Source organism: Penicillium expansum (assembly GCF_000769745.1).
Source record: "Penicillium expansum strain MD-8 chromosome Unknown contig94, whole genome shotgun sequence".
Taxonomy (NCBI): Eukaryota; Fungi; Ascomycota; class Eurotiomycetes; order Eurotiales; family Aspergillaceae; genus Penicillium; species Penicillium expansum.
The window spans coordinates 42,910-66,322 of NW_015971457.1; the positions used below are offsets into that span (position 1 = coordinate 42,910).

General features: G+C 55.2%; 1 protein-coding gene across 1 annotated transcript; it reads right to left on the minus strand.

Moving 5' to 3' along the window:
* Window positions 1-1,135: 1,135 nt before the first annotated feature.
* Window positions 1,136-23,266, minus strand: PEX2_032440 (AMP-dependent synthetase/ligase; the record flags this gene model as incomplete). The annotated part of the gene is made up of 5 exons (XM_016740519.1): window positions 1,136-11,338; window positions 11,402-19,219; window positions 19,281-21,496; window positions 21,550-22,630; window positions 22,721-23,266. The coding sequence occupies 5 exons, from the start codon at window positions 23,264-23,266 to the stop codon at window positions 1,136-1,138; spliced, it is 21,864 nt and encodes a 7,287-aa protein (XP_016594207.1).
* Window positions 23,267-23,413: the final 147 nt, after the last annotated feature.

Genomic DNA, 23,413 nt, shown 5'->3' on the forward strand with positions numbered 1-23,413 from the left:
CAGTGCCCACGGGCCTTATGTAAGCGGGCGATGGGCACTATCAATACGCCCATGGACGGGCCCTACCCTTAGGGCCCATTGTCCATGGACACCGTGGGCGCCCGTGGGCCTTTTTAGTAAGCAAAATTAGCGCAACACGTGATTTTTATTGACAGATTTCAAAATATTTCAACTAAATCTATATTTTTTATATATTTATAATCATAATTCCGGATTTTTAATAAGATATATATAAATATATATACTATAATTTACTATATATCTAATTTTTATATATATTTAAGACAACTTTATATAATGGTGGGCATCGTAGGCATGCCCGCCGTGGGCATGCCCGTGGGCCTTGGGCGTTATGGACGGGCACTCGAAAATCCAAATAGCCCAAGGCCCACCGTGGACGGGCGATGTCGCAGTCTAGTTTATTTTATATAAGACATATGATTGGATCTTCAAACATATACATATAGCCTAAGGCACGTGATTGAGTACGTATATGCTCTAGAGATAGCCTTATATGTATATAAAATGGTATTAGGATAACAGGTATTTGAGTAATCTGCAAGGGAAAAAAAGAATTACGTATATAACCACGAAATTTCTAGTCCCCCTCAGCTTCCAACCTGGCGGGGACTAGAAATTAAGTAAGATTTTTTCTAGTCCCTGCCAAGTCTTTTCTAGTCCCTCTCAGCTGGAACCCAGCTCGAGGTCGCTTCGGGCTACTACCTTCTTACCTTGATAGCACTCGTACATACCAAAACCATCTACGGACTTCACTGAGTAGCTACTGCATCAAGACATAGTCTTCAAGAGTAAGTTTACTTAAGATTGAAAGTGGAAGGAGTCGAAGGAACAGTGGGGTGAGATGTATTGATGAAGGCTCGTATTGGCTAACGTGGCTGGTACGCCCAACAAATACGAAAAAGATAGAAAAGAAGAATTTCATGAGTGTGCTATGCTATGAAAAAAAAGCCAAAAACTATTTGTAATTCATATACAATGCAAAAAGTCAAGAATTAAACTAAACATAACAAGTTTCACTGCAGTAAGGAGAAAATCCAAAAACAAGGGACGAAAGAAAAGACACCAATTCGCCAAATAACAAAGACAAAATGAGCAAATGAATGCAGAGCCACATTTACTGGAGCACCCGCACCATGGAATCCAGGGAAGAATGCTGCACTAGTGTCTCTAGGCGCACAGCACCACCAACACCGTGAGCTTGCAACTCACAGAGCAGCAGAGCCATGTGTACCAGATCTCCTCCCGCCTCAAAGAAGTCTACCTTGCCATCATCAATCCGAGAATCAATGGGAAGGATGGTACGCCACGCCTGCTGCACCGCCGCCCGGACGTTGGAGTTCGTAGTCGGCAGAGGGCTCTTCTCAAGCAATTCGTCAACTGGGCGCTCTTCTCTACTGTGTAGAGGGAGCAGAGCCGGCGACTCCCCCTTTTCGTAAACGGGCGTCTTTTCCACTGGTAGGGCTGCCCACAAGCGCAGCAGACTGCCTAACTGCTCAATCAGCAACTCCGCCGCGAACGGCGTCATGACTGCCGATGAGGTGAGCAGATCTAGGTCAACGTAGCCATCGCCCGTGGGAGTCGACAACACTGAAACATCCGTGAGGTCGAGATCAGCGCCCATGAAACCAGGCTCATAGAGGACGGTGGCATTGTCCTGGTCTAGCTGCAACGCACGGTCGGGCTCGATATTTTGATGCTGCACCACACTGCTGAAGTGAGACCAGCGCTGCCAGTCCGTGCAGTCACGTATGATTTGACGGAAGCCAAGGAACTCATGGGGTAAGTTTGCTATCTGTTGCTGTTGCTGTGCCAAAAGAAGTTCGAGCACTGTTTGATGTGCATCCAAGCGTGCGCGAACTGGCACTACATTCAAACAAGGACCCACGACAGTGTCAATGCTCGCCAATGTCGCGGCAGAGCGATTGGCGGTTGTGTGTCCGAAGACGACATCGGTAGAGTCAGTCAGGCGTGCTAGCAGCACCGCCCAAGCAGATTTGAGGACCGTGGCTGTCGTGATGCCATACTGGGGTAGCGAAACCACTGGAACGTGGTGGCGGGTAACATGCAACACGCGCTCCGTGGCGTCGTCGCGCAGGCTGGGCTTGTTGTGCACGACAAAGCGGGTCTCTGGTGAACCGGCTAAAAGTTTGCGCCAGTGTGAGCGTGCAGCAGTAAGATCTGCTGGAGTAGTGTCTTGGAGGAATCGCGCAAAGGAGGGAGTAGAAAGCTGACTCTGGCCTTGGTAGGCACGCTGAAGGGACTCCCAGAGGGTTGGCAAAGACACACCGTCATATTGCGCGTGTGACAGGCGCATCAGCAGACGGTGTGACTGACCGTTTGGATGCACGGCTAGTACAAACCGTACATAGGGCTCGGACAGTTGGAAATCGTTGGCGATGCCCTTATCGTACAAGCCTTGAGTGAAGGCGGCGAGGTCAGCGGTAGTCTCAACGTCGAAGCAGGGCTGCAACTTGTGCAGAACCACCTGCCAGAAGTGGCCTGCGTGAGGTGCGAAGACCGTACGGAGAATGTCAAAGTGCTGAACCAAGAAGTAACAGGCCTGACGGAGGCGTTCGATGTCAGGAGCACCGGGACCATCGAAGTAAAACCAGTTTAGCATCCAGCGGGACTCGCTCAGATGGCCGACCAGTGCGACATCCTGGAAGTCCGTTGTATGCTGAATAGCAGCGATCGCGCTAGGAACAACACCTATCTGCGGTGCCAGAACCTCAGCCAGAGCGAGATCCAGCACGGGAGCTGTCGCAGTCGTCAACTTGGGCACTAGTGGTGGCGTCTCGGTCCCCGGGGTGGGTGGCATTTGGGTACTTAGATAGGCGGCTAGATCCGCCAGAATTGGGTGAGTGAAGAGATCAGTGACAGTCAAACTGAGTTGCGAATTGCGAGCGAGACTGGCCAATTTCATGGCAACAATGGAATCTCCACCGAGGCCAAAGAAGGTGTCATCGGCGCCAATAGTGGAGGCGTCGACAGCGAGAGCTTCGGCCCAGAGACCGGCCAACCTGCGCTCCATTGGAGTCTCAAGCGGGCGCTTGATTACACGATCCTGGAGGGAGTAGGCTTGCAGCTGGGCGTCCGACAAAGTGTTTACAGCGCGGCCCAGCAGCTTGCGGTCTGTTTTGCCAGATGCATTTGTCGGAAGAAGTTGCAGAGGGATGAAAAGTGCCGGCAGCATGTAGGGCGGAAGCATCGCACGCAGCGCCGCTTGAAGGTTAACCAGTGTTTGTTGAAGCTCTGGCGTAAGGGCCCGCGCAATCGCTCCGAGCTCCATGTCAGGCACGGGGCCAGACTCCTGGTAAATATAAGCCACCAGAACCTTCTGGCCATTGCGACTGGCGAGGGTCACGCTGTCCACCATGGTGGAGTAGCCAGGCAGCAGAGTACGCATGTGGTGCTCGATCTCGCGCGGCTCGATGCGACGACCGTAGACCTTGACCTGGGTATCTGCGCGGCCGAGATATTCAATGCTACCGTCAGGGAAGTAGCGCGCGAGATCGCCAGTACGGTAGACAAGCGAGCATTCAGACCAAAGCTGCGGCTCAGTCATCCATGCAAGATCGCGACGGAAAGCGGCGTTACTGGCCTGCTCGTTTTTTAAGTATCCTCGGGACAGAATGGGACCCTCGATAAGCAGCTCGCCCACGCAGCCCAGCGGCGCTAAGCGATGCAGATTATCAGGCTCAGCGATCCACAGGCGACAACCGACAGGCAGACCGATGTTGGTACAGCGATCATCCGGCCGCTTGAAAGGACCGGCGGCACACCAGACTGAGGCTTCGCTGGGGCCATAGGCATTTATCAGGGTGGGCACATGGCTAACCCAGGTGCGAAGATTGTCCTCTGTGGGACACTCACCGCTGAGAACGAGCGTCTTCAGCGATGGTACCATTGAAGGCTGGACAAGATTGGCGACAGTAGGTGTGAGACAGGCCCAATTGGCACCGAGGCGACTAACGGCACCTGCTATGTCGTTGAGTCGGTCCTGCTCTGAGATTATACAAACCGTCGCACCAAGAACCAACGGCGCGAAAATCTCGGCATAACTGATGTCGAAGGTGTACGCGGCATACTGCAGCACCCGCGAGTTGGGGGTGAGGTTTAGCGCTGAGCTGAAGGCGACGATGCTGGTATGGATAGCGCAGTGGTCAATCACCACCGATTTGGGTTTACCAGTACTGCCTGAGGTGAAAGTCAGGTAGGCTGGCGATGTGGCGTCAACGACCGGTAGCGGTTGGACAATTGTGGGACTGCTAGGCAGCTTGGACGCCATGGTGGAATCCACGACTAGCACATGGTCCACTGCCAGCATCGCTCCTATGTGCGCATGAGGGGGTGCGGTAAGAATGTACTGCAATCCTGTGTCGATGGAAATCTCTGTGAGTCGCGCAGGCGGATGCTGGTGATCTAGATGAACGCAAATTCCGCCAGCCTTGAGCACGGCGAGGAGTGCCACAACAGCCCAGCAGGACTTGTCGAAAACCAAGCCAACTGGATCGCCAAGGGGCAGACTGAGATCGACGAGGACTTGAGCGAACTGCGATGAGAGGTGGTCGAGCTCACCGTAAGTGAGATGACCATCCCAAGCCTCAACGGCAGACCGATTCGGATAGGCGCGGGTTTGTGCACATATCTTATCATGCAGAGTGGAGGCAACCGGTTCCACGGGGGGTCCCATCCACCGGCGCAGCTGGGCCAAATCAGACGGCCCTGTCAGCGTCAGATCAGAAAGAGGAGTTTTGCATGGCAGTTGACATAGCTGTTGAAGCAGATGCTCGAAGTGCTTCAGAAGCCAGCTCATCTGGGCTTGGGCAATGCGGGCGTCGTCATATTTCACTTCGACATTCAGATCGGCGTTCGTGCCCAGCTGGCATTCCACGATCAATGGATAAGTGTCAAAGTTTAAGTCAGCATCTGTGATAGCCTCAAGGCCGAGATCCGCAGCGGGAGCGTCGAGGGGAGGCTGAACAAAGAAGAGATGACCGACGTCGATCGACTCTGAGGCAGGCAGCAGCCGACGGATATGCTGAAGCCCGACTTGCTCGAAGGGTGTCATGGCCTGGGCCTGATCGTGAATGCGACGCAGGAAGGTTTCGATGTTATCCTCTTTAATAAGCCGAACGCGCACTGGGACAGTTGCGATGGTCGGGCCCATCATGTCGGTCACGCCCCGGAGAGGCACCGTGCGGCCCGACAGCACATGGCCGAAAATGACATCTTCAGAGAGCGTGTAGCGCTCCAACAGGAGGGCCCATGCGGCTTTGAGAATGGTAGGGGCGCTGAAGGGGAAGGAAGAGGTAGAAGAGCGAAGTGGAAGGGAAATTGCGTAAGACTGCGAGCGATTGGGACGAGGAATTAGGGATGACGCCGTTGCAGCAAGGGGAGGAGGGGGGAATGGAGCGGGCAGATCACCATCCAGCTGCGTACGCCAGAAGCTATCACGTGCGGTAGCATCAACGCTGCTGAGGTAGTGAATAAACTTGTTGTAAGGAACAACGGGCGGCAAGGCTGCTAGGCCATGGCGATAAATGGCCTCGGCTTCGTCAAACATGGCGGCTTCACTCCAGCCGTCATATACGGCATGATGAGCTGTGTGCACAAGAGAGGGTCGTGGATCCTGGGTGGTGCCGGGAAGGAGGGCAAAGCGCATTAGTGCCTGGCCGTGATGCATGGGTGTCATTTTATCGGCGGCGAGATACGCCTCCACCGAGTCGCCCGACTGCCACGCTTCGCCTTCGTGCATTACTACCTGGAAGGATTGGGTGGCAATACTGGAGTAGATGATGCGCGTGCGCATGATGGTCTGACGGCGGGCGAGAAGCTCCCATGCCTGTTGGTATTTGTCGACATCCAGATTGAGAGGTAACCGGTAGACAGCACGCGAGACGTATGCGGTTTCGTCACGCGCCGTAAGTGCCATCAACGCCTCCTGAGATGGAGTGCATGGATAGATGTCCTCAATTGCATCGTCCAGGACCGCACATTGAGCCATCGCCTGAGCCATCACGTCGGAGACGTAATCGGGGGACACGAGGCTGAAGGGCGCTGGCGCCGTGTTTTCTAGCGCCTGCATATCAGAAGCGCAATCCATCGCTGCGGCCATAGCGCCTAGCGTCGGGAAGTCCATAATATCGGCAACACTGAGCGGCAGGCCTGCCTTGGTGGCCGCGGCTACGGCCTTCATGGCAGCAATGGAGTCTCCACCTAGGTGGAAGAAGTGGTCCTCCACACCAGTAGCACTGACGCCCAACACATGGGCCCAAATGCCCGCCAACGCCTTCTCCATAGTTGTGGTGGGTGCCGTCTTTGCCACCTGCGTGAGGGCATATGCGCCCAGCTGCTCGGGCGTGAGCCCGTTACCGACCATGCGCAAGATCTTGCGTTCTAACTTGCGCGACGGTGACAGTGGCATGTGTGAGACGGGGATGAAAAGTTGTGGCACCATATGGCGAGGCAGGTCCACCAACAGCCGGGCTTGCAACGCAAGGAAGCGTTCCGGCCGTCCATCCTCCAACGGTAGCAAGAGATTCTCAACATCCTCTGAGACGGCATCGCTTTCACAAATGAATGCGGTCAGGATCTTGAGCCCGCTCCGCGTAGTGGGACTTAGAACCTCAACGGCCACCTGTTGGGAATCGTTCGTGAATGCGCCGCGGATGCGATGCTCGATTTCGCCTAGCTCGATACGCTGACCATGTAATTTGACCTGCGTATCTTTGCGGCCGATAAACTTGATGGTACCATCGGAATTGTATTTGACCAGATCGCCAGTGCGGTAGATGCGTCCACACTGGTAGGATTCGGGCCACCAGGTTGGTGCGGAGATGAAAGCGGCTGCCGTTTTGGCCGGCTCGTTCAGATAGCCTCGGGCAACGATGGGGCCCTCAATCAGAAGTTCGCCGGTGGCGCCGATGGATACTAGCCGATCCACGTTTCCGGGATCGACGATCCAGGTGGTGCAACCCAGGCCGCGCCCAATGTTACTGGGGTCACGGAGCGCGGCAGTGTTCACGTTGCAAGTGGATGAGACACAGCATTCACTCGGCCCGTAAGTGTTGATGATTTGTACCGCACCAGCCCAGCGCTGGATGACCTCTTTCGTGAGAGATTCGCCGCTCAGAGCCAGCGTCTTTAGCGATGGAATGCTGCTAGGGAGCAGCAGGTTGGCAACGGTGGGAGTAAGTTCTGTCCAGGTTACCTGGTATCGGGCCATCGCATCGGCCAGAGCATTCATACGCTCTGTCTCACTGGGCACACATACACAGGCTCCCAGCATCAGGGAGCCGATAATTTCCTCGAAGCAGACATCAAAGGTGTAGGCGGCAAACTGGAAGGTGCGTGTGCCCGGGCCGATGCCCATGGCAGCACAGTGAGCCCGTAAGCCGGTGACAAGGGAGCGGTGTTCCAGGATGCTACCCTTTGGCTTACCAGTACTACCTGAGGTATAGACCACGAAAACAGCGTTGTTTGGCCGGACGCGGAGTCTTGGAGGCGCCGATGGGGGTAGCATCTGTAGGTATGCACCGTCAACTGGGAGCACGCCCTTGGGAGGAAGCAGTGTCGAAAGCATGGTTGAGGATCCTGGATCGCAAAGGACCAAACTGGCATCTAGGTCGTTTAGTAGCAGCTGGATACGACTGCTGGGATGCTCCGGGTTCAGCATGCAGCCCACTCCTCCGACCTTCATGACGGCAAACATGGCGACAATGGTCCATGAGCATTTGTTGAAGCAAAGAGGGATGTTCATCTCCGGCTCAACGCCGCGTGCGAGCAACTCATTTGCCAGCCGATCCACCAGAACATTCAGTTCACGATAGGTGAGCTTGACATCGAACGAGGAGACGGCTGGCGCATCAGGTTGCAGACGTACCTGCTCCTCAAACTGCTCGTGAACGGACGAATCAATGAAAGGGGGGCGATCAGCGTTCCAGGAAAGAATCTGGTCTAAATCCTCGTTGCTGATAGGACCGACCGGGTCCATAGAATCATCCACGGTGTCCTCGGTGGTGGTGACCTGCACAGCTTGGAATCGCTGAATGGTGCGCGCATATTGCTTGAGTATCATGTCCATCTCGCTGACTGAGATGAGGCAACTATCGAACTGTGCCTTGATCTCCACGCAGCTTTCTATCAGGTTACATTCCACTGTCAGGGGGTACGGGTCGGCCTGTTGGCTCTCCAATGTGATAGGTGTCAGACCCAAGAAGTCGGACTCATCCATCGGCGCGCTTCCAGGCTGGATGAGGAGCAAATTCTGGAATTCGACAGCCTCACGAGCCTGCTCACCCATGCGTCGGATGTTCTGCAGGCCAGTATGCTCAAAGGGAATCATGTCGATGGACTGCATATGCACGGCCCGGAGAAAATGAGCCGGCGACTGGCCCTCGCGAACATGGACGTGGATGGGGACTGTGGCAATTGTCGGACCCAGCACCTGGTTGATTCCGGCCAAAGCGGCGTTTCGACCGGACAGTGTCGCTCCGAAGCTCACATGCTCCGAGTCTGTCAGATGCGACAGCACAACCGCCCAGGCTGCACGCAGCACAGTCGGGAGCGTGATGTCAGACGGGTTGCGGGTCACAGGAACCGAGTGCGTCTGGACCTGATTTGGAGACACCTGGTAACTGCGCGTGGGAAGGAGTGGGAAGGTTGCAGCGGGGGTTGCACACTGCGCTGTCCAGAATTCAGTGGCCGATGCCGGACTGATGCTTTGTATATAGTCAATGAACCGATTGTAGGGGACTTCAGGCAACGCAATCTCTTCGTTATATTCCGCAGAGACCTGCTTAGCCAAGGTGGACATGGTCAGACCGTCGTAGACTGCGTGGTGCGCAGTCCAGACAAAGTATCGGAGGCCTGAACCCTCCAAGACCGTGAAGCGCGCCAGGGGCCGGCCGTAGGTCATGGACTCGGCCGCGTCTTGGGCCAGGAATGTTGTCAGATCAGATCCCGTTCCCCACACAATGGGGTTCTGCAGCAATATCTGGAAGGCACCGTCAGCAGTGGCGATGATCCGGGTGCGCAGAATGGTGCTGCGGGCGACGACTGCTGCCCAGGATGCCTGGAAACGCGACATGTCGACATTCATTGGCAATTGGAAAACCTCCTGGACCACGTAGGCCGTGGGATCTTGGCTGGTCAAAACCATAAGTCCCTCCTGGAGCGGCGTACAGGGGTATATATCCTCGATTGCCGTGGGCTCGACCTGGCACTTCTGCGCGGCCTCGGAGATGAGAAGCGCAGAATCTAGTGCAGTAGGGAGCAGAGAGAACGGCTTCAACGGTCGATCCTCATGCGGAGCCAGAAGGCGCAATTCTTGAGCCATACCGGCCAGAGTGGGCTGCTGGAAGATTCCGTTCATCGTCAGTGCCAGGCCTTGACTTCTGGCAGCGGCGATGATACGCATGGCTCCAATAGAATCTCCTCCCAACCGGAAGAAAGTGTCAGTAGGACGAAGAGCACTACGATCTGGTAGACCCAAGACCTCTGCCCAGAGATCGCGGAGGAGCAACTCGTTGGCCGTGAAGTGGGCGGTCGTCTTTGCGGAAACAAGACGGTAGGACTCCAGCTCCGGCTGCGAGAGGCCAGCTACCAACCGATCCAAGGCCGCGCGGTGGACCTTGTGATCCGCCGTCAGAGCAAGGCCGTTAAGTGGGAAGACAAAAGCGGGCGACACAGCCTCAGGCGCATGTTCCTTGAGCGATGATATCAACGACATGAACTGTTGTCGCTGCACGTCTGACATCACCAGCAGGGCAGGGGTCGCCTGAATCTTTTGGTTACACTCGACATGGAACATAGCTACTTCTTCAATGGATCCACGGCGGAGGATGGAAAGTACCGCGTGCTGTGTAATTGGGAGAGTTGATTGCACCTGCTGTTCAAGGAGGGCTAGACTCGACGAAATTTCGCTGGTGACCCCGAGATGCTGCACTAAGGACAGCTGGTGTTCTGATGTCCATCGGCCGAGGTCACCTGTACGGCATAAGGGAGTGCCAGGCAGCCACGGGGCATCCAGAAGTCGATCTTTGCGGCCCCGGAGATAGCCCCGGGGCACCACTGGACCGTCCACCAGAACCTCTCCAACACAATCCGGCGGCGCCAGCGCTGCAGGATTGAACGGGCAGCGGATCCACATCCGCCCGAGATTCGACGCAGGAAGGAGCTGCAGAGTAACACTGCCAGCTGGAGAACCAGAGAGCGATAGCCAAATCGGCGGTTGAATCAATTCGTGTGGATGAATTAACCTGATGTCGCACCATTTTGCGAGCAAAGCAGGGGAGATATCTCCCTCAGCCACCAGCAGAGTCTGCAGAGATGGCACTTGAGCCGGATAGGTTAGAGCGGCCTCAGTGGGAGTTGTAATGGCCCAATTGGACTGGGAGCTGCACATGGCCTCAGAAAAGCTGGCACCCTCAGCGGGAACGATGATTGTACTGCCGTTGATCAAGGAATACAGCGTCTCCACTATGTATAAAGGCGAGGTTGCAGCGCTGAACTGCAACACCCGAGCATCGGCGCCGAGCCCAGCCACTGGTCCTAGCAGTGAGGCGACAGTACTGACCGTGCGATGCGTCAGAAGTGCCCAGTCTGCGCCATCCTGAATGGCTACCGCTACTGTATCAGGAGATAAGCAGTTCGGCGGCGCGAAGACCGGGGACGCATCGTCCCAAACGGCCATCGCACCCGCATCGACAATTACCGGAGTGAGAGATAGCTCATCGAAATCGGTAGCATGTTCCCTGCCACATAAGACTACACTGGCTCGCACAGCCGAAAATGTCTCCTGTCGACTGTCGGAGCTGGCCAGCGGGTCCAGGAAGAGCGAGGTCGCGCCCGCCTTGAGGACGGCCAGCATACCCACTAGAGCCCAGGCCGAGCGCGCGAAGCTGAGAAGAACTGTGTCTCCCGGTTGCACGGCCAGACCCTGCAAGTCACTGGCCAGAGCACTTGTCATACGATCGAGTTCGTGATACGTGAGTTTGACCTGGCCATCTGTGGATTGAATCGCGACAGACATGGGATGCTGCTCTGTGTGTTTGACGATGAGCTCCAACACTGTAGCTTCTACTGCCGTTGGTGTAGGCTCGGGGGACAGCTCTGGCAAAGTGCTTATTCCCGGGTAGGCCATATTCAAGTTCGATAGAAGCTGGTCCGAGCTAGTGGTGATGGCGAGCAGCACGTTGGTGAAATTCTGCAGCAGGCTGTCGGCCTGAGTTCCATTAAGCATGGATGTGCGGTAGCTGAGATGAATCTCCACGCCCAAGGCCAAGCCAGTGGTAATGTTGAGATCGACATCATACTGCAGAACAGCGGTTAGCACAATGTGGAAGGAGAGGGTGACCCCAAGACTGGATCAACTTACCTCTGTTGGATCAACTTGATCGACAATCTGGAACTCTACTTGTGGCGTTGGACCATCCACCGGCTCGCGCTGGAGTGAGAGAATGGTGTTGAACAAAGCTGCCTCACTTTTACCCAAGGCGTGCTGGATCGAGGCCAGAGAGGTCTGCTGATGGGGCAGACTGTCCATGTAATCGGACCGGACTGCCTGAAGCAGGTCGCGCACTGACACTGCATCGCCGACATGCAGTCGGCATACCAGGAGGTTGATAAATGGCCCGATGGCGTCATAGATGCCCTCCATTGGTATGTCGCGACCAGAGGTCATGTATCCGAAGCAGACATCTGACCTGCCTGTGTATGCACGCAGAACGAGGCCCCAAGCCGCCTGGAACAAATTGCTGAGTGTGAGGTCCTGGGACTCACAGAATCTTTGAAGTTGGCCATCTGCGTCGATGTGAATAGTCTGTGACTGGAAAGCAGCCGCGGGCAACTCAGTGGGCTGCAAGTCGGGGAAGTGGCAGGGCTCCAAATCAGCCAGCCGTGCGGTCCAGTACGCCAGGGCATCTTCTGGTGACCGCGAGGCAATGTAGGCCATGTAGTCGCTATAGAGCGGACCGGGAGTGGTAGGAAGGGTGTTCTCGTAAGCCGAAATGAAATCACGGACGAGCAGTGCCATGGAGGTACCATCAATAAGCGCGTGGCTTACCTCCAGTTGGCAGTAAACTACCCCAGAGGCTTCACAGATGGTCAGTCGATGTGCGGGGACTGGCTGGTGGTAGTCTGGGGCGGCCTGTCGCCGAATGAATGGGACCACATCGCCATCAGTGTCTTGATAGACAAGTCGCTGAACCTGCGGTGCGTGGGAACGAAGTACCAGTTGGTCATAGCCCCCAGCACCGTTCAGCGACTCGACGAAGACGGTGCGAAGCAGGGAATGGCGATCCACAGTGCGTTGCCAGGCCTGCAGCAGGCGTGGCACATCCACGGGGCTAATATCAGCACGCGGAACAATCTCAAAGAGCTGGCGCACCTCGTAAGTTCCAGGTTCGCGAGCCTGACTGATGAGAATGCCTTGCTGAATTGGCGAACAAGGATATATGTCTTCGATCGCAGACTGTGGGAGGCCAATGGTGGGAAGAGTCGTCGTGGTCAGCGTCGTCAGGTCTTGGTAATTGATTTGTAGGAGTGGGAAATCGCTGATGGAGTATTCGACGTCACTAGCCGCGAGCTCGGTCAACGCAGAGGAAAGAATCGTCTTGTACCTCTGCACCCATTGTCGGATTCGATCCTGATGGTGGATAATGCTGTTGAAGAAGAACGAGACGGTGAGACGTCCGCGGGAGACGGCAGCACCGATATCGAAGACAGCCAGCCGGCCCATCGTGTCCCCGATATTCTTGATGGAATCACCTGCTAGGAGCGGCTCTTCCTGCAATAGAGCCTCCTCGCGCTCGGTATGCTGTGACTGACCCAGGTAATTAAAGCATATCTCCATAATGCGGTGATGTGCGAATTTCTCGCGGCTGTCAGCATTGAAATGGCGACGAGTGTTGTATGCAAAGCCATTGTCCTTGAAAGCGCGACGCGCATCCTTAGTGCGCTTGACTGTATGCTTGATGCTCTCATGCTGGCGCACGCGACGATAGATGGGGTAGAAAGTAGTGAACCACCCGACTGTTTCGGAGAGATCAATTGAAGGCTCCCACGGTTCTCGACCGTGGCTTTCGCTGAATATAGCGGGCATTGTGCGGTCGGGGAACGACTCAACGAAAGATTGCTGCAGGGCAGCAATAAGCAAGTCGATCGGCTCAGTGCGGAGCGCCGTGTTGGCTGTGGTCAGCAGGAGAGCAGTAGTTGTTGCATCGAGTGTGAACTGCAGCTCTTCACCACCCTCCCATGTCGGCAGCCGCTTCAAGCCCCAGTATTCCAAATTCGCTGCAGGGAGGGCAATTGGCAGGTCGGATGAGGTCGTCAGGCGTTCAGAATACTGACGCTGTTCCTGGACCCAGTTTTGATACGGCATTCTGGATGGGCTCTGAGAGCCAGGGGAGAGTAGCAGCGTCTCCAATTGGCCTAGAATGATGTGCCATGATACCACATCGACGATCAGGTGGTGTGCGATGAATGATATTAATTGTCCATGCTGGTCTGGCAGCATGAAATTGTCGACCACGAAGATGGGACCATGCTCGATATCGATACGGCGCTCAGAAGTCATAATGATCTCCATCATCGCCGCACGGTTGGCCACTTGGTGGCTGACCACCGGAGCTGAATTGTGGGTTGGGCTCCGCACCAGCTGAACCCATTGACCATCAGCCTGCTGGCTGAATCGGGCTCGCAGCATCGCATGGCTGGCCACCAGCTGCGTAATAGCCCGAGAGAGATCTGAGTGCGAAATAGAACGTGTCGCACGCATCAACACACTTTGGTTGTAGTGGTGATTCTGCTCTCCCTCACCTCGCGCCACCTCTTCGAAGTACAGCTGTTGGATTGGAGACAGTTCAAAGGGCACATCATACTGCTCCTCGCGAAGCACAGCACAGTGCGTGGAGGTGATGGCGCGGGCGGCAACGGCGGCGAGAGACTTCGCTTGTAAAATATCCTGAACGCTAAGCTCGATATCGTTTGCGCGGCAGCGTGAGACAACCTGCATGGCCGTGATCGAGTCTCCGCCCAGACTAAGGAAGGAACGATTCATACCTATGGATTCGACGGGCAAGTTGAGAACATGGCTCCAAACCTTCGCCATCTGCTTCTCCAGCTCCGTAGTTGGTAGATGCACAGTTGGCGCTGTAATGTTCACTACATGGCGGTAGGTCCCATCGGACATGTTGGCCACCCAGCGCGAGATTGGCATCCGGTTGACCTTGCGAGATGCTGTCAATGGAATAGAGTCCAGGACAAGCCAGATAGTTGGGACCATGTAGGGTGGCAGCGCTGCGCCTAGCTCTTCCTGCACCTGCTCGATCTGCGGCTGTGCTTGGGACTGGAGAGCGTCAGGAATAAGCGCAACGCGATCTCCCTCGACCGCAACGGGTTGCAAATCTGTCAGCGCGATCACAGCCACTAGCCTGCCCTGACAGGGACCAGTTTTGGGCAACATGACCATGCCGGCTTCAACCTGAGAACGGGAGCGCAGGTGGAACTCAATCTCGCCCAGTTCAATGCGCTGGCCATGGTGTTTGACCTGACTGTCTTTCCGTCCAGCGATGTTGAGTGTGCCATCCGCGTTGTATCGCACCAAGTCGCCGGTGCAGTAGAACTTGTATTGTGGTTCTTCCTTACCGTGGAGCCAGGCCGGATTCTCAATAAACGCGGCCTTTGTCTTATCTGGCTCATTGAGATAGCCACGCGAGACATTGGGACCTTCAATGAGCAGCTCTCCCACGCAACCAATGGGAGCCAATCGGTTATGGTCCTGGGTATCCACCACCCAGTACCGACAACCAACTCCACGGCCGATGTTTGCTGGCGACACGGTGGCGCTCGGGTTGGCATGCGAGGCCCAGATAGTGCATTCTGCTGGCCCATACGAGTCGATCAAATTAACCTGGCTCACCCATTGATCTACCAAGCTCTGTGAGACTGCTTCTCCTCCTAGAACGAGCGTTTGCAGGTCGGGCACGTCGTGGGGATCGAGCAAGGCCGCCACCGTGGGCGCCATGAATGTCCAGGTGATTCGCATGCGGTTGATGGTGGCCGCCAGATCGTTAATGCGGTCGTGCTCTGTTGGAATGCAGAGTGTGCTGCCTTTCATGAGCGTGATAAAGACCTCTCCCATGCTGACATCGAAACTGAACGAGGCAAACTGCAGCACACGTTGATCGGAGCCAGTGAAACCAAGGCCCTCACCATGCTGGATAGCCACAGTACATACACTATTGTGTTGCACTATGATGCCCTTGGGCTTTCCACTACTACCAGAGGTGAAAATGACGAAAATCGGATTTGTAGGCTGAATGGATGGTAGTGACAGAAACGTTTCTGTGAGCTCTGACAGTCCCGTGATCAGGGCTTCACTGATACCAACCACTGTGGTGTCCACTGAAGCAAAAAGTCCAGCGAGCTCCGGCGAGGCCAACACCACCGATGAGGCTGTGTCCGCAATCACTCCCTCCAAACGTGAGATGGGATGATCCGGATTCAACATCACGCAGCCTCCGCCGCATTTCACCACCGCCAGCATGGTGACAATTGTCCACCGGGACTTTTCGAAGCACAGTGGTACAAGTGACTCTGGCTGAATTGAGTAGTTGGCCGAAAGCCAGTGGGCCAGTTGCGATGATTTTTGTTCGAGCTCGCCGTAAGTGAGCGATCCATCCCATGCTTCGATGGCAGTATGATCCGGCCGAAGCTGGGCCTGCTTCGCGATCTCATCATGCACACACTTGTTTTCAGATTTGGTGGGGATCGCATTCCATTCCCATATTTGTTGTTCATCTTCGCGACTGAATACGTCAATATCACGGAGAAGACGACTGGGTTCCAGCTGTGTGAGTTGGCCGAGGACGTGTTCGAAATGACCAAGCAGGCGCTGTGTCTGATCTGTACACAGGACAGCATCGTCGAAGCGAGCTTCAAGATGCACCTGGTTGTCTGCCAGATTGCACTCAACCACCAATGCATACGGATCAAAGCGGGTCATGTCAGTGGGAACTTTGACCAACTCGGTGAGCCCCTTCGCCTCGTCCGTCTGAGGCTGCACGACAAACAAATTGGTAAATTCGGTGGCTGCGGCCGCGGCCGGACTGATTCGACGTATCATTTGCAGTCCTGCATGCTGGTGACGCATCATCTCGATATTCTGGTCCTGCTGCTGCTGCAAGAATGTCTGGACCGGCATCTCGCCATCCAGATGGACATTGATGGGCAATGTCGTAATAGTTGGACCCACCACGTGCTCGATGCCTGGAACTGGCACATCTCTACCAGACAGAGTCAGACCATACAATACATCTTCTGCGTCCAAATAACGCGCGAGCACAATAGACCACGCCGCCCGCAGCAGGATGGCGAGGGTTAAATTTGATCCTTGCGGAACAGCAGCCGAGATTGTGCGGTAGCAGGTTACCTTGGCAGCCGGCCGATAAGCTGCTGAGGGCAAGCGAGGGAAAGTAGCCGGAGGCTCTTGGGGCACAAGTGATGCCCAGAAATTGCGGGAAGCATTCTGGTCGGAGTTCTGGATGAATTGGACGAATTGGGCATAAGATGGAGTTATGGTGGGTGACAAATCTTGTGTGTAAAGCTGTGCCAGTTGATCTAACAGCAGTTCAACGGTCCAGCCGTCAAACAAGGCATGATGTGAAGTCCAGATAAAAACAGTCGACTCCCCCTCCGAAATAAGAGCGTAATGACTCAGTGGCGCACCTGCAACCACCGACAGCGCCTGAATACGCGCCAGGTAATCGCTGCTGGATGGCGCTTGCTCCCACTGTAGGCAGGAGGCGGACGGGGTCAAGACCACCTGATGCGAGGTCGCATCGATGGTGACCAACCGTGTGCGCAGAATGGGATGGGTATTGACGAGCACCTGCCAGGCCTTCTGGAAGCGTGCCACATCGAAACCGGCGGGCAAGCGGAAGGCTGTGGGGGCAACATATGCACCATTGTGGGTTGTCGACATGAGAAACACACCTTCCTGAAGAGGAGTAGCAGGATAGACGTCTTCGATTGCGTCGCTCGAAACCGAGCACTGTCTGGCTGCATCGGCCAGCAAGCGTTCCCGCTGGATAGGATCAATCGGCAGCAAAGAGAAGGGAGCGTAAACGGCTGGCTCCACAACTTTAGGAAGTCCGACACACTCAGCCATGTCTAATAGTTCGGGATGCCCGAAAATGTCGGCCACGCTGAGCACGAAGCCGGCGTGCCTTGCGGCTGCCACCAGCTTCATAGCGCCAATGGAGTCTCCGCCCAAGCGGAAGAAACTATCGTGGCGACCCACGGACTCGGGGTCTTTGCGCAAAACCTTGGCCCAAAGGTCTCGCAAGCACTGCTCTTGCGGGCTCTGCGGTGCAGCTTTAGCACCTTGCGCTAGCGCATACATCTCCAACTGCTCGGCGGAGAGACATTGGACGGCGCGGCGCAAGGCAATGCGGTCGACCTTTCCTGAGATGGTCATGGGGATGTGGGAGATGGGAATGAACAGGCTGGGCACCATGTAGCTTGGAAGTGTCTCAGCCAGGTTCTTTTCCAAGGTGCGCAACTGTTCGGTGACATCGGAAGCCAAAGGCACGAAGAGTGGTCCTTTGTCCACGGACGGGGCATCGAGATAGAGGAATGCCACAAGCGTCTGTGTTGGCAGCACGACGGAGTCAACAGTGATGTGTAGTGCTCCCGGCATGCTCGCGAGGATGGCGTGTTCAATCTCGCCTAGCTCAACCCGCTGCCCGCGGATTTTGATTTGAGTGTCCTTGCGACCGATAAATCGCAGCTGTCCGTCAGGGTAGTATCGTACCAGATCACTGGTTTTGTAGAAACGTCGTGGCTCCCCTGTTGATTTCTTGGGCAGCCACATAGGGTCTTCCAAGTAGGCCGCTTCCGTCTTGGCGGGCTCGTTGAGATAGCCCCGTGTCACTAGGGGCCCTTCTATAATGAGCTCTCCAGTGCAACCCACAGGCATGAGTTTATTGGTGTTTTCTGGGTGCGTCACCCACAGCCGCGTACCGACGGCGTGGCCCAGATTTGCGGGATCACTGGCCGCGGTGAGCGGGTCGGTTCCCATACTGTAGATGGTGCACTCCGTTGGACCATAGACAATGCGAATGTCGATAGCCTCTGTCCAGCGGGAAATATCCTCTCGTGAGATGGCCTCCCCTCCCAGGATGACCTTTCGCAGGGTAGGCACCGTCTCGGGAGACAGCAGACTCAGCACGCGGGGAGTCAGGAATGCCCAGTTGACGCGTAGTCGATTGATGGCACCAGCGAGATCATCGACTCTGTCCTTCTCGTGGGGAATGCAGACCGTTCCACCACCTACGAGCGTGGTGAATGTGTCTGATACACTGGCGTCGAAAGCGTAGGCCGAAAATTGAAGAACGCGGGCAGACGGGTCGCATCCCCATTCAGTCCCGTGGGCGAGAATACTAGTGATCAGAGAGCGGTGCTCGAGTACAATGCCCTTAGGCTTGCCAGTACTGCCGGATGTGAAAGACACGAATGCCGGGTGGCAGGGCTGTGCCTGGGGCAACTGCGCATTCGGTTGCGGATCCGGCAGCTGCGCTAAGAAGGCTTCATCGATGATCACGATGTGTTCAATGAGGCCCTCTACGACAGGTACGTGTTGCGCTGCCACGACCGCGATGTGTGATGCGCAATTCTCAACGATATCCTGGATTCGGGTTCGGGGATGGGCTGCACTCAATCCCACGCCAGCACTGCCGGACTTCATGATGGCCAACATGGTGACTGTAGCCAATTTAGACTTCGCGAAGCAGTGAGGAATGAGTACCTCAGGACCCGCCCCGAGATGAGCCAGGTGGTACGCCAGCTTCTCCGACAGATGGTTCAGCTCGGCGTAGGTGTATTCTCCGTCCCAAGCACAGACCGCCTGTGCGTCTGGCCGCTGCAATACCTGGGCGTAGAAGTACTCATGCACAACGCCGAGTGCAGCGACGGGTTCCTTATGGTTCCAACCGAAAATCTGGTAGCGGTCTTGCTCGGTAAAAAGGTCGATTGCGGTGGGAGAAGACTGAACGTGCATGAGGATGCTCGAAATGGCACCCGCGAAAGTGTTGGCCAGATTGGTCGCATCGCCATCCGATAGCAGCGAAGACCAGTAACCAATATCAATCTTGACGGTTTCTTTGCCAACATGAATGGCGACGGCGAGATCAAACTAGTATCTGTTAGCAGAGAAGTCGTGAACCACCATACAACCAACGCGAATGATTACTGACATCTGTTGGATCATCTTCTTCAAGGGGCCGGAACGAGAGTGACTCTCCATACGGCTGGTCAGATACATCTCTTTGTACTGATACAATGCTGTTGAAAAGAGGCATGCCCGAAAGGTCCAAATTGTGCTGGATCTGGGCTAGTGACGTGTGTTGATGAGGCAGAGCATCGAAATACTCATTCTGCATTGAAGCAACAGTGTCGAGGACAGTGTCTTGCTGAGCTAGCCGTACGCGACACACCAGCATGTTGATAAAAGCTCCCACCGCGTGCTCAATGCCCACAACTGGAACATCTCTGCCTGCGGCAATGTAACCAAAGCAGACATCTTCGGCTCCCGTGTAGGCATGCAAAACCAATGCCCAGGCTGTCTGCAGCACGTTTGCTAAAGTGAGTCCGTGGTTCTCGGAGAATCGAGACAATGCAGAGGCATCTGTGAATGGCACCGGCACGGAACGGATCTGCTTGGGGCTGCCCTCTGCTGGATACAAGGGTACAATGGTCGGCTGCACACCGTCCAAATATTTTGTCCAGTATTTGAGTGATTTGCTGGCAGTCTCCGGCGTATGAATAAAATTGATGTAGTCACTGAATAGAGCGGGCGGCGCCGAGAAGGAGTGGTCATCGAAGGCCTGCGAAAGTTCGTGGAGGATAACCTCAGTAGAGCCTCCGTCGACCAAGGCGTGGTTGATCTCGACTTTAACAAAGACATTATCACCAGCCGCACGGCAAATGGTCAAACGATGCTGAGGCTGCGCAGGCTGGTATGTTGGTAAAGGCAGGGCTTGAAGAAACTTGATAACGACGTGCTCATCGTGCTCGTCCAAAAGTTCGTGAATCTGGATGCAGGCCGGAGCTTGCTTAAGCACAATCTGTTGGAAACGACCAGCTGTGTCGACGAAAATCGTTCGAAGCATCTGGTGCCGATCTACCACTGCCTGCCAGGCCTTTTGCAGACGATCGACAGTGGTGAATGCATCTCGGGTGGACTCTACTCGCAGCACCCGACGGACTTCGTAGGTGCCAGGGAACTTGACTTGACTAAGTAGAATGCCGTCCTGCATGGGCGAGCAACCGTAGATATCCTCTACCTGGTTGCGACTGGTCAAGCCTGCCGCTTCTAGAAGAGTATTGTCCACGGTCGCGGCCCGCTGGGCCGGGTCAGAATTGGTCTTGTTCTCGGAATTCTCTTTTCCCTCTTGAGATGAGTCTGCAGGCGTCTGAGTTGCCCGTGCGGCCAATTCAATGATGTTAGCAGCGCGCAAGACATCTGGGACCGAAACGACCAGCTGCTGCTTACGGCAACGGGCCACGATCTTCAAGGCAGTCAGGGAGTCACCGCCAAGGGCGATGAAAGATCGGTTAGTCTTGAGCTCTGCGGCAGGGATGCCCATTTCTTCCGCCCATATCTGCTGCATTTGCAATTCCACATCGGTCGAAAGACAAGTCTGAGGCGCATCATCACTCACACCGGCAATCTCGCGGTAGATCTCGTCGGACATCTCATGCAGCCATTGGGTCATTGAAACGACGTGGACTTTGCCTGATGTTGTGAAGGGCAGTGCGGCCAGCACCACCCAGAAGGTTGGTACCATGTATGCTGGGAGATGTGCAGCCAGTTGCGCGGTAATTTCTGGCAATAAGAGACGCGCAAGCTGCGACTCCTCCACAGGTAAACGATGGACACTGGTGTCACGCGGACCATTATAGGGGAAATCATGCAGCGATAGGACGCCAACCAGTCGACCTTGACAGGGACCCTCTTTAGGCAGCAAAACCAGGGAATGTCGGACGTGGGAATTTTCCGACAGCCGCTGTTCGATCTCGCCAAGCTCCAGGCGTTGTCCGTTGAGCTTTACTTGGCGATCTTTGCGGCCGATGAAGTTGATAGTACCATCACTGTTCTGGCGAACTAGGTCTCCTGTCTTATACAGCCGGAAAGCCGGCGGCGACCGGGGCAGGAGGGCAGAAAAGGCAGGAAGCTCGTCTAAAAAGACTGCAGCTGTTTTGACAGGCTCATGAAGATAGCCCCGCGCGACAATGGGGCCCTGAATTACGAGTTCACCAACGGCACCGATGGGAACCAGTCGGTCATGATCGTCGGGATGCACCACCCAGCACAAAGCGCCGTATCCAACGCCAATGTTAGCTGGATCAGACGTGAGTGACAATGGCTCGTTGATGGTCGCTGCGACGGAGCATTCACTGGGACCATAACCTAAGGAAGTTGTTAGTGGAGAGTTCAATTGAGCCCAAAGGAAGAAAAATCACCGTTGATCAGATGCAACTTGTCGGCCCATGTTGTCACATCTACGCGCCCCAGACCTTCTCCACCAAGGGCGAGCGTCTTCAGGGTAGGCACTGAGGCCGGGTCAATCATGCGCACCAAAGAGGGCGTCATGAATGTCCAGGAGATCTGGAGGTAATTGACAATGTGGGCAATCCCAAGTGCCGCCTGTTCATCGTCGCAGAAACAAATACAGGCGCCGGTAGTCAGCGTAGTAAAGATTTCCAGCATGCTGACGTCGAATGTGTAGGGCGTCATTTGCAGCACCCGACTGGAGGGGAGGATTTGGCCGGCCTGTACGTGTTGTGCGGCGGCTGTTAGGAAGGACTCGTGCTCGACTACACATCCCTTGGGAGTACCGGTACTGCCTGAGGTAAAGATGATATAAAGGGCATTCTGCGGCGTAACGGTGACAATGGGGGCCTCCGTCGCCGTCGGTAGCTGTTCGAGGGCATCTTCGGAGACGGTCACAACAGAGAATTCGCTGTCCCAGAGACCAGCATGCTGGACTGAGGTCAGCACTAACGGGGCTTGCAGCTGAGCGAGCAGTCCTCGTAAGCGCGTTTTTGGCTGTTTGGCATCCAGGTTGACGATGACGCCACCGGCCTTGACGACGGCAATCATGGTAACAATCGCCCACTTCGACTTCTCGAAGAATAATGGCACTGATATTTCTGGGCCGACTCCAAGTTGAACCAAGCGCTGCGCCAGGCGATTTGAATACGTTTGCAACTCGCCGTAGGTCATACGACCATCTGCTCCTTCGATAGCCATGGCGTCAGGTCGCGCCTGGGCTGTCTCATCCACGAGGTTGTGAAGACAGCGTGAGACCACAGCGGGCGCCGTTTGATTCCATTGGGAGACCTGCTGCAGCCCTTGTGGACTCATCATACTGATCTCGGCGATTGAGAGATCAGGCTGCCGAATAATTTCTCCGAGCACATGGCTCAGGGTCGTCGCGCAGTGATGGGCCTGTGCCGCGGGAAGCATGTGGGTGGGAAATTGTAAAAAAATCCCCAGGTGATCGGGGGTTGCTGTCGCCTGGACGGCAATGTAATCTCCAGTCTGTTTGAATAATTTAATATCTTCTTTCACTGCAATTCTATCCGCTGACGCCGACTGGATTACCAAATTCCGACTTCAGATTGCACGCACCTCTTCCCACTCTGGGGCATTGCTGTCCGATAACAGCACTGCGCTGTTGAATGCTGGATGGCCTTCCACAGCCGTCCGCTTCTGCAATTCGGACAAGCTTGTCGCCGACGGCACTGCCATGCTCGTGTGCACCTGCTGTTCAGCCTCCGCCAAGGTCTGCTGTACTGTTCGTCCGCCGTCAATCACGGTCTCAGACAAGCCGACGTAGGGCACCCCGGCAACGTATCGAACAAACAGAACATTGACCGCCTCGGTGTCGGCGTACGCCGCGAGCACCAAAGACCAAGCAACGTTCAACACACTCATGAGCGTCAATCCGCGGGGCGTGCAGAAGCCTGTCAGGGCTGCGGACGAGATGTCGGACCGCAACTCCAGGGCAATTCGTGTCTGGCCAACTCTGCCACCCACTGGTGGCACGGCCAGTTGTTCATCATCTAGAATAATTCCGTCAGTCAAAAGGGGAAACAGGGATGTACCTGCTTTGAGCTCGAATGGCAACTCAACATGGTCAAATTCCATGGAAGGTTGTTCGCCGTAGTCGCCCATGGTGAATTAGAAGTGCTTTTGTGTATGTGATTGTGATTAATACGACTCGTATAGGAGCCGTGGAGTGTGCGATGAATGAATGTTAAAGGTGTTGGATGGGATAGGTAGTCCAACAACGAAGCTTCACTAAGAGCGCGAGAGTGTAGG